General features: G+C 48.8%; 1 protein-coding gene across 2 annotated transcripts in view; it reads right to left on the bottom strand.

Moving 5' to 3' along the window:
- Window positions 1–3,867: 3,867 nt before the first annotated feature.
- Window positions 3,868–11,166, bottom strand: part of March10 (membrane associated ring-CH-type finger 10) — a 99,788-nt gene continuing 92,489 nt past the window's right edge. For both annotated transcript variants that reach the window (XM_008821878.2, XM_008821879.2), the window contains exons 9-10: window positions 7,532–7,574; window positions 3,868–4,302 (exon numbers count right to left, since the gene is read on the bottom strand). In XM_008821878.2, the coding sequence (XP_008820100.1) occupies window positions 4,247–4,302; window positions 7,532–7,574 (99 nt within the window). In that variant the 3' untranslated portion in view covers window positions 3,868–4,246. The remainder of the gene's footprint in view (window positions 4,303–7,531; window positions 7,575–11,166) is intronic.

Raw genomic sequence — 11,166 nt, 5'->3', positions numbered from 1 at the left:
GCATTGTGGTCTGATAGAACACATGGAATTATTTCAATCTTTTTGTATTTGTTGAGGTTTGTTTTGTGCCCCTGTATATGGTCGATTTTGGAGAATGTTTCATGAGGTGCTGAGTAGAAAGTATGTCCTTTGGTGCTTAGGTGGAATACTCGGTAGATGTCTGCTAGGACTTGAAAAAGTTCCATGAGGTGCTGAGTAGAAAGTGTATTCTTTGGTGGAATAATCTCAAGATGTCTGTTAGGTCCATTTGATGTATGGTATCACTTAATTCAGATGTCTCCCTGTTTATTCTTAGTCCAGCTGACCTGTCTTACAGAGACAGTGGGGTATTAAAGTCCCCTACTATTACTGAGTTGGGGTTAATCTGTGTCTTAAAGTCCTGTAGTGTTGTTTATATGAATTTGGATGCACCAGAATTTGGAGCATATATGTTCCTGATTGTAATATCTTCTTGATTATTGTTCCTTTGATCAGAATGAAGTGGCCCTCTTTGTCTCTTCTGATTAGTTTTAGTTTAAATTCTATTTTGTCAGACATTAGAATTGCAACGCCTTTTTTTCTTTTAGTACCATATGCTTGGTATATTTTTTTCCATCTTTTCACTTTAAGATAGTGTCTGTCCTTGAAAGTGAGATGAGTTTTTTGCAGACAACAAAAAGATGGGTTTTGTTTCTTAATCCATTCACTTAGTCTGTATTTTTTGACTGGGGAGTTCAATCTGTTAATACTTAAAGTTATTAATGAAAGATGGGTATTGAATCCTGTCATTTTTATTTCTGTTTACATTCTTGATATAGCTGTATTTTTCCACAGTTATACCTTCATTGAATTTCTTTCCGCAACCCCTTGGGTATAGTCATTCCTTTCTTCAGCTCTTTGTATTGCTTTCAGAACTCTCTGAAGGGCTACATGAATTTCTTCAGCCTAACTGGGAATATTTTGGTCCAGCCTCCTCTGGCTTTCATAGTTTGCACTGACAAGTCAGCTGTAATCCTGATGGGTTTTCTTTTATATGTGACTTGTTTCTCTTTTGTAGCTTTCAGTATTGTCTCTTTGTTTTGCACGTTTAGTGTGTTTAGTATGATGTCCCATGGAGAGTTTCTTTTCTGGTCTTGTCTGTTTGGTGTTCTATATGATTCTTGTATTTGTATGGGCATGTCTTTCTTTAATTTTGGGAAATTTTCTTCCATGATCCTGTTGAAGAATTGGTCCATGCCATTATCTTGGGATTCTTCTCTTTCTTGTATGCCCATGATTCATAAGTTTGGTCTTTTTATGGTGTCACACAATTCCTGCATATTTTATTCTTGTGATTTCTTAAATTTTTCATAATCTTTGCTTGAGTGGTCTAGTTTGTCCACTTTATCTTCCAGTCTTGATAATCTGTTTTCCATTTCATTTATCGTATTGGTGAGGCTTTCTCCTGTTGTTTCTAATTGGCTTATTGAGTGTTCCCCTTCCTTCTTCATTTCAGCCTGAGTATTCTTCAATATTTCTAGCTCTTTTCTGAATTCATTAAGAAGTTTATCCCTATCTTCCTTCAGTTCTTTGATTTCTTTTGTGTGTTCTTTAAATTCACTGAATTCTTTTATCATGTTTATAATTGTTCTTTTGAGTTCCATGTCCTGCATTATCTCTAGGGGGGTTCTCACTGCACTCCTTTAGAGGAGTATTGGCATTTGGTGGGGTTATGTTATTTTGGTTTTTCATGTCATTTTTTTCTCTGTGATTTTGACATGTGAATTTCTTTCTTAGTTTCTGATTCTTGTGTGAGACTCAAGCCTCCAAGTTTAGATCTGCTTCTTTTTTTAAGCTTTATTTGTCTTTGTGGTTTACTTTTTGGGCATGAAAAGATGGTTCCTCTAAGCTCCCCGTTCTCTCTTTTGATTTTATATTGGAGTGGTCAGATTGCTTTTGTCTTCAGGAGTTCCCACCGAGGCCCAATTCAGATGATCAGCTCTTCTCAGGGTTTCTCCTAAGGTCTGGATCCCTCCAGGACAGATTTTGGCCTCAGGAATTTGGGGATTGGACTGGCCTGGGAGCAGGGCCCAGGAAAGATGCTGATCTAGGGCAGCTGGTGGCCGTGTCACCCCAAGATGCAAAGGGGGATGAGGGCAGGAAGAGGCCCCAAAGGCTCCTGGGGACTGCACTGAGGATCTGGGTTGGTCTGGATGCAAAGGATCAGGAAGCAGAAAGGTCAGCCCTGGCGTCCAGGAAAGAGGCTGGTGGGTTGTGCAGCCCAGGGAAGCAGAGGGAGGTGAGGGCAGGGCCAGGACCAGAGGGCTCCTGGGGACCCCAGAAGGAACTGGGTTGGTTTGGATGCAAGGAATCAGGAAGCAGTGGTGGTTCCCCTGGTGTCTGGGGCGCCAAGACAAGGAATGGGACAGGTCCCAGGCTAGGAGGAGAGACGTGGGGGGGGGGGGGGGGGGGGGGGGGGGGGGGGGGGGGGGGAGATGGGAGGGTGACTGAGGCTGGGGGAGTCAAGGTGCTGAGGGCATGATTGACTTACCCTGGAGAGAGGCCTGCGGGTCGTGCAGGCCCAGGGAAGCAGAGGGAGGTGAGCTATACCTTTTTTCTTACTCCTTTTTTTTCCTGACTGCCCCTCCTCTGCCCCCTCTGTTTTTTGACAGTCTCATGTAGCCCAGGCTTGAGCTCAGGATGTACCTAAGGATGACCTTGAACATCAGATCCTCTTGCCCCTACCTCTTGGGGTTGGGATACTGGGACTGCAGGTGTGTATGACCACACATAATGTATGTGGTACTGAGGATTGAACCCAGGGCTTTATGTATACAAGGCAAGCACTCAATCAACAGAGCCCTCATTTTTGTACCTCTCTTAACTTCATCCCTCTCTTCTTCCTCTCCCTTTGTCCTGTCTTCCTTTTTTGAGAAAATTTATGGAGGCATAGATATCACAATTAGGCCATCAAGTTTCTCTGTTGGAAACATGCAGTTTAAAACTTTGACCAAAGTTATCATGTGTGTGACTGTCATCACATATGCCTCTGATGCCTCCTCACCCCAATCCCTGCTTCTTCTTTAGCTCTCAGAGATCACAGATCCCCTTGCCTCTATGGTTTTGCCTTTTTAAAACCGTGGATCATGGGCTTTGAAGTCTTCTGTCTGGCTCTTTTACTTCACACACGTTTGCATGTATTCTCTTCTCTCCATCATTTTTTGACCTTTAGATGAAAAGAAATTTAATTTTTACGTGTATGAGTGTTTTGCCTGCATATGTGTAAGTGTACCATGTGCATGCAATGCCCATGGAGGCCAGAGGAGGAAGTTGGATCCCCTGCAACTGGAGTTATGGCAGTTGTTATCCACCATGTGGGTGCTGGGAACTGAACCTCAGTCCTCTGCGGAGCCATCTTTCCAGCCCTTCTCTTTAAATTTTTGAAACTAGATCTCACTATATAGTCCAGAGTGGCCCCCAATTTATAAGATTGAGATTACAGGAGTACCACCAGATCCAGCTCCCAGATATATCTCTCCCTTTGCCTCTCTCTCTCTCTCTCTCTCACTCTCTCTCTCTCTCTCTCTCTCTCTCTCTCTCTCACACACACACACACACACACACACACACACACACACACACACTTCCTTACTGCCTCTCTGACTTATCACCCTTAAGTCTTGACAGTCTTTGGTCCCTAAGACACAAGGAAGAGAAAAATCACAGTCCATAAACCCAGCAGATCCTAAGTGGAGTCTAGTCTGCCCCAACCCAAGGGAGCCTGGGATGTGTCAAACTTAGTGGTGGTGGGCAAGGAAGCAGAAGTGGAAGTAGGTGGGGTGGGAGGTGGGTTACAGCTCAAGATGGTTAGTGCTTGCCCTGGAAGGAAAATCAACACAAAACAAAGGTGGGAGAATAAAGTCAGTTTACCAAATGCACGGCTCCACTCCACTCAGGGTGGACTGAGGCCCGAATAGATGCCCTCAGCAGTGGGAGCTGCTGGACCTGCTTGGGCTGCTGGGCTGAGGGGCAGCAACAGAGCAGCCCACTGGGGGACTCAGCAGCCCCAGGCTCTTTCACCTGTGCTGCTGGGATGAGGTTGGTCCCCATGGATACTCATGGATGCTTAAGCCAGACCCCAAAGGAGAGTGGCACTGGTGCGAATGGTAACTTTGAACACACTGGCTTCAGTTTCAGTAAAGAGGAGGGAAGAAGAGAGGCACAGGGGGACACAGAAAGGGCTTCTGGGTGGAGAGGTCTTGGCTGTACTCCACGACTAGCTTCCTTGCTAGATGACCCGGTTTGGATAATTGCTGCTTTCATTGCCATCTCCGGACTCGGAACCTAGAAAGCAAGACAATCTCTCAGGACCACAACAGAAAGATTGTGGGATCTGCCATACAGGCAGATCACTGTCCTTCTTTCTCCCACCCTCCTGCCAGTGACCAGCCACACACATGGAAATGGATACCATTCATCTGAGGCTGGGGAATCTTTAGACTGCCTGTGCTGGGGTTCCAGGGGCAGCTGGACTGCAGGCTGCTTTATGAAGTTCTCAGTAGTCTCTGCACTCCAGTCTGGTGCAAAAAGTTTGCATGCTGATAGCTGGGAGGGCCCTTGCCTCCTTTCAGAATAGTGTTCCCAAGTAACTCTCTGCCACCTCATGTGATGTGGACAGGGTGGGGTGGGGCATGCAACGGCAAGGAGCAGGGGAGAATGGCATTGGGGTGGTGGTGGAAGAGTCCAGGTACAGCGGTGAGGTAGGGGAAGGGATCCCCTTATTCTTGGGGAAACTTGTTCTGTTTCTTTTTGCCTTGGCTTGAGGAAGCACTCCCTATTTAGAAACACTGTCACTATTGAAGAAGTGCAAGGAACAGGAGCGAGTAAACATCACCATCTCCACCCAGACTCTCTCAGCACTACCTCTTGTCTCAAGGAAGCCCCAGTCCCTCCAGGTGCCCCAGCTCCCTGGCTCACACAGTGCTTTCTCCAAAGGCTGGGAGCCTTGACTTGAGCTGCTCTGAGGGACCCTTCTGCTTGTCCCAGTTTCCATCCTCACCCACACACCTGTCAGCGGGTGATACTGCTCTCCTGCTGGCCTTACTCTTGGCTATAGTGATAGCCTTTTGTGCTAGCTGGGAAGCAGCTGTCAGAGGGTCTGGGTCACATAGAGCTGTGTGACAAGTTGGCACACACATCTAAGGACTCTTACCAGATGCCCTCACCTTAGTGCTATTGGTAAGGCTTTGCCTGGGGGCTTTGGTGCAAGGAAGGATGCCCAGTAAGCAGGTTGGCATGGGCACCACAGAGCCACAATGCAGCTGGTACCTTTTGTGCCACTTTGTGTGCCCTGATGTTTTCTATTTTCCCTCTTTGTTTACTTGAACTGAACTGGGGTGGCAGGTCATAGCTGTGACTCAGTGTTGTTGGCAGGCCAAATTAACCAAATGCTGCCAGTCAGGTGAGTCATGCCAGGCTGTGGGGACCAAAGATGAATAGTGGCCCAGGGGGAGGGCTGGCCGCCTCTGGCTCAGCTTCTGCTGCCCTGGCTTTTGTTTTGATAATAGCTTTGGTACAAAGCCAGGGCAAGGATTGCCACCAGCGAGGGTCAACCAGCGAGGACAGTCTGTTGGGCCCTATGTGCTGGGCTCTCCACAGCACACCTCCCCATGCCCTCTTCTCCCTATGAGTATCTGGGGAGAGTATACAGGGCTTGGGGCAGGTGGAGAGAACCAGCTGCTTCAACATCGGGCCTACCAGTGGTGGGTTGGATGCTAGAGCTGGATCAGCTCCCTGAACTGAGATGGCAAGTGAATGGCAGACAGTCAAGGGGACCATCTGCAGGAGAGCAACCGGAAGGGCTGAGACAGGATTTCACTTTGTAGCCCAACATGGCCCGGAACTCACTGCATAACCCAGGCCGGACTCGGACTCAAACTCACAGCAGTCTTCCCGCCTCAGCCATCACGCCACCACGCCTGGCAAGACGCCTTTCTAAGCATCCCCTGGGGATGCTCTTACACTCCCCCAGGGACAGCAGCCTTCGGTGGGGCACAGGCTCCTGAGTCTGGGGGAGCCCTCCCGGGCTGCAGGAGTCCCCGATGGACACGAGGGGGCGCCCCTGCCAAGCTGAACCTTTTCGGGCGCGCTGGCCGCCTCAGGTTCCGAACCCGGAAGCGCCGGGGGCGCTCCAGGGCGGGGCGGAGCCGAGGGCGCAGCTGGGCGCGGCGACCCAACCCTTGCAGGTCTCCCAGCTGGGGATGCTCCTCGCGGACCGAGCCCCTGTAGGAGCTCCGGGCCCGCTCCGAGGCCTTGCTGAGACCTCGCAGGCTTAGCCCCTGTAGGGACGCCTGGCCGAATTGGTGCGTGCTCGGCGACACAAAGGTCTTTTAGAGACCTCACGGCTCCCTTTCCTGCTGCACCCAGGTGCCACAGCCAGGGCCTGGGGTGACTGCGCCAGCATCCCGGGAGCACCTGGCCATCGGCGGTCTGGCTGGCCTTCCGCAGTGGTGCGGGAATTGGGGCTCCTTTTGTGAAGAGAAAGGCCCTCCCCATTCCCGAACACGGTCCGCCTGGTCCCTAGGACTGCGTGCCCTGGAAAGCAACTCGGCTTCTCCACGGTCTCAGCCTGGGCCCCACCCTGAGGAGCTGTGAGCTGGTGCAGTGCCTCTTCTGGTCATTCTTTTTGGGGAGGGGGATCCTCAAAGCATCCCCGAGATGGGCTGTGTCAGGATCAACAGAGGCTGTATGTGAAAGCCACATTCTACAGCCCCACCCCATCGCTGGAGCAGAGTCTGTGGGAGGGCCGGGGAATCTGTTTAGGGTAAGTTCCTCATGGTTATTGATGGTAAAGCCAGCGTGGGAATCTTAAACGTTTCAGGGCAGGTCGTTGTAAAAATTCTCCTCGAAGAACCAATGATCACATCCTTTCAATTCCCTGCGCTGTGTATTCTCTCTGGCGATAGAGTTTTACCTTAGTCTGACGCAGAGCCCTCTGCTTTAATTAAGCACATTTTCTCCAGTGGGAATTTCTATGGAATAAAGCACCTGTTTGAAGACAGCTGTCTTGCTTCACTGAGGAGGCCGGGAGACCTGTTGGCTTTGTTCAACCTCTAAATCCAGCCAGACCCACTTGACGGTGCCCAGTGGCATCCGAATCCAATCAAAATACTTGCTTGTCAAATAAATGTAATTCCCTTTGGTAATGGCAACAGGCCCCAGTTTGGGAAAGAAAAATCCTAGACAGGATGGTGGCAGGGCTCCTCAAGTGCTGGATGCTGGAGAATCCCAGCAAGGGAAAGGGAGGAGGCAAACCTCTTCCTCCTGCTGATACCCTCTTCCCCTTTGCTGACCCTTTTCCTTAGTTTCAGGATGAATTAAATTTCTTATCTGCTCTGTACCCAGCCTTCCAGATTGATTGTTAACTATGGCTAGAATTTCCCAAGTTTTATGGGGGTTATTTTTGCCTCTGGGTGGTGGTCATGACTTCCACAGTATTAGGGTCAAAGTAAGAACAGAAAAGGAGTGATTTACAAACACCCTCAAACACAGCAGGATTGACCCCCAAACCTACTTTCGTTTTCTTCCAGTCTGGGTTGTGGGTAATTTCTTGACAGCTACAAGAGAAGACAATGAGACATGAGTTGTTTTTGCAGTGCAGTTGTGAACAGATGTAGATCTCCCCGGCCTCAGGATGTTCTAGGACTTCCCGGCTCATCTTAAAGGGGCTGGGAAAAGACACGGGGTACTCAGGGCAAGGTAGGCATTCTGTACTGATAGACCTTAGCTTGTCCCAAGGACAGAGCAGCAGTAACCCAGATCACCTTTGCTGTTTCGAGGCTTCTAAATTTGGCAATGTGAACAGACTTGCTTCCTTTCAGCAATTGATCTGAATAGCAGAATCCCTTTCTGATGGTCCCCAGCACATTTACAGGCTGTGGGGAGGAAGGCTGTGCTAATTGGCCACTTGCCTCACCACTGGCTTTTAAACAATCGCTTGTATTCTCTGCTGGGCAGGAAGCAGCAGACCCATCCAGGCCCTGGGCTCTCTCTTTGTTCTGACTTTATGGCATTTAATGCCACAATAAGAATCGCTGTGTACTCCGTGGGAGCCCATTGTGCCAGGCTGCAAGGATGTGGGCCCCGTTGTAGAGGGCCTGGTGCTCTTCCCCAGGAAGAACAGAGGCTTTGTGACAGGCTGGGGACAAATCAGGGGGTGCTGGACACTGTTACTGGGCAACTCCATGGACTGGGTGGAGTCAACTCGCCACAGGCCCCTTTTCTGTGCCCGAGGGAGGGGCAGGGGAAGGATGGAATTTCCTGTACAGTAGCAAGTCCTGGTTACCTGGTGAATTATACATCAGGACTGTGCTGACCTCCACTGCCACATGCTCCGGGCAGCCAAGCTGACCTCATCATGCCTCCAGATTCAGTGTCCATCTGACCAGTCTTCACAGGCCACTAGGAATCCCCATTGTGGTGATCAGGGAACTTTTAACTATGAGTTAAACATGGGCTTTCTCGTGTTTTGGTAGATTTGCCCCTTTGAGGTAAGAGTTTCTGGTTTTGATGTTTTGGTTGTTAGCCTTAGCCTTTAACAGCTGTGCCATCTCTCCAGCCTGAGTTTCTGGTTTTATAGAGACAGTGTGAATGGAGAGAGTCCATTGAGGCAGAAATGGACCTGTGACACTCTACCTGCCTCCCAGGCCAGCCACTGTGCCCCCTCACCCACTACCAGCTTGGCATTTTCACTGTTAACAGCACACCTGGGGAAGAGGACAGAGGAGGGGACTCTCTCCAGAAGACACCAATATTCAGATAGAGACAAGAGCCAGACCAGGAGGCAGCCCATGATGGGGGTTTTAGAGAAGCAGACTCTAAATAATGGGGTGTCTTATGTGGGTGTGAAAGAGAAATGTGTGAAGAGGGCAAGTCTTCACCTCCCAGGCTAGGCTGTGTCCTATCAGACTAAAGGGTGAGCCAGGTAGGGTCAGCCAAGGCTGCTGGGGTCCTGTGGTTCCCTGGAGATACTCTTACCACAAACACCTGACTTGAGGAAAGGCTGCAGAAAATAGAAAATAACACCAGTACTTCCTTCAGCTAGTCCCTAATCTCTCTCTCTCTCTCTCTCTCTCTCTCTCATATCTCTCTCTGTCTCTGCCTCTCTCTGTCTCTCTCTCTCTCTCTCTCTCTCTCTCTCTCTCTCTCTCTCTCTCTCTCTCTCTCTCTCTCTCTCTCTCTCTCTCTCTCTCTCTCTCTCTCTCTCTCTCTCTCTCTCTCTCTCTCTCTCTCATATCTCTCTCTGTCTCTGCCTCTCTCTGTCTCTCTCTCTGTCTCTGCCTCTCTCTGTCTCTGTCTCACTGTCTCTCTCTCTCTCTCTCTCTCTCTCTCTCTCTCTCTCTCTCAGTCATTCATCCCCCCATGCTCCCAGTTGGGGCCCCTATTCCCCTATGCCATTGCCACAAGCTGGTTTCTTTCAGCCTGCTCGCCAGGTGTCTACCCCAGTTATCACTCAAATGCTCGAATCTCCTGGCCTGTCAGTCCCAGGCTGGAAACTGTCCAGCAGCCTCCAGAGCCACACCCCAGCCCTTCCTGCTCAGCACTTTGCCTACACTACACAGTCAGGATCACTTCCTGCCAGCCCCTGCCACAGAGGCTTGGTGTTCTCCACTCATGCAGAATTTTCCATATCTCTGTGCCTGTGTTTACCTCTACATAGATTCCCATCCTGCCCCACCATGGTCCACCTGCCATGTTATCTAAGATTCAGTCTAAACACCATCTCCTTCTTTGATTAGCTGACAAAGTCAGTAATGAAAGAGAGAGGGTAAATGGCACAACCTGCTGGATCAAGGCAAGGCCTCTTGAGTAGCACTGGCTGGTGTCCCTGGAGAGCCTGGCTGGAGCATCTGTCCTAGAGAAGTGGTAGAGGAGTGACGAGGGTTTTCCTCATTTCATCTGTCTCATTCTGCTTGTGCTTTTCCTCCACCTCAGTCTTGCATCAAAACACAGGCCAGATTCGAGATTCCCCTTGTTTACTTTAGATGCTGAGCTCCTTGTAATAGGCAGCAAGTGCCTTAATCTATTAGATCTCTATTTCTGAGATCTAATTTCGAACCTGGCACATAGTAAATGTGCAGAGTAAATGCGTACATCTTGAGTTCGTATTGTCTCTTTCTCTAAAACAAAATTCAAGACTTGTTCCTTGGAAGGACTAGGTTCTGATTCATGAGTTCATTGGAACTTGAAAAGTGATTGAGCATCTATTATGTACCTGCCATTTTCTAGACACTGGAGAACTTTGGGTTCCGTGCCCAGGTTGTTAATAAATAACCACAACACTTCATTTGGTATCCGGTTCCTGGACTCCATAGTGCCTGAGATACAGTCTGCAGTCAGTTGTAATTCACTCTGTGTCCAGATCAGCTCACAACCTCCAGTGGGGTTGCTGGAACCACCGGAAATGCAGCAAGTTCCGGCTAGGGAAGATATGTGTTGATGTCACAGCCTAGTTCACTGGGTTTGTGGGTTCTTCTACCCACATGCTGTCTTCCAATCTTTTTTTTTTTTTCTCTCAGCTTGATGGTAAAAGCAAGTTCCCCAAAGAAAGAGGACATAATGACATCACGTCTGACAATCACATTCCCTGAGTCCCATCTGTGAAACTTAAGTTCCATTGTCAACTTGATTGCATTAAGAAATACCTAGGACTGAGGCTGGAGAGGTGGCTCAGAGGTTAAGAGCACTGGCTGCTCTTACAGAGGACTTGGGTTCGATTCCCAGCACCCACATGGTGGCTAACAACCATCCCTAATTCTAGCTCCAGGGGAATCCAATGCCTTCTTCTGACCTCCTCGGGCATTGCATGACATGGGTATACTTACATACACGCAGGTGATACACTCATATATAATAATAATAATAATTTTTTTAAAAAAGAAACACCTTTTATTTTTTTAAATTTTATTTATTATTTTTATTTTATGCATATGTGTATATTGCCTGCATGTAGGTAAGTACACCCATGTTGTGCAATGCTCGTGGAGGTCAGAAGAGGCTGTCGGATCCCCTGGGACTGCAGTTACGGACAGTTGTTAGCTGCCATGTGGGTACTGGGATACGAACCCAGGTCTTCTGCAAGAACCACCAGTGTTTTTAACCACTGAGCCATCTCTCCAGCCCCAAGAAATACCTTAAAAAAAAAGAAAT

The sequence above is a fragment of the Nannospalax galili genome, unplaced genomic scaffold (assembly GCF_000622305.1).
Source record: "Nannospalax galili isolate Female #2095 unplaced genomic scaffold, S.galili_v1.0 scaffold1128, whole genome shotgun sequence".
NCBI lineage: Eukaryota > Metazoa > Chordata > Mammalia > Rodentia > Spalacidae > Nannospalax > Nannospalax galili.
The sequence above is the reverse complement of the archived record's forward strand: the minus strand, read 5'-3'. Positions and strand labels throughout refer to the sequence as shown.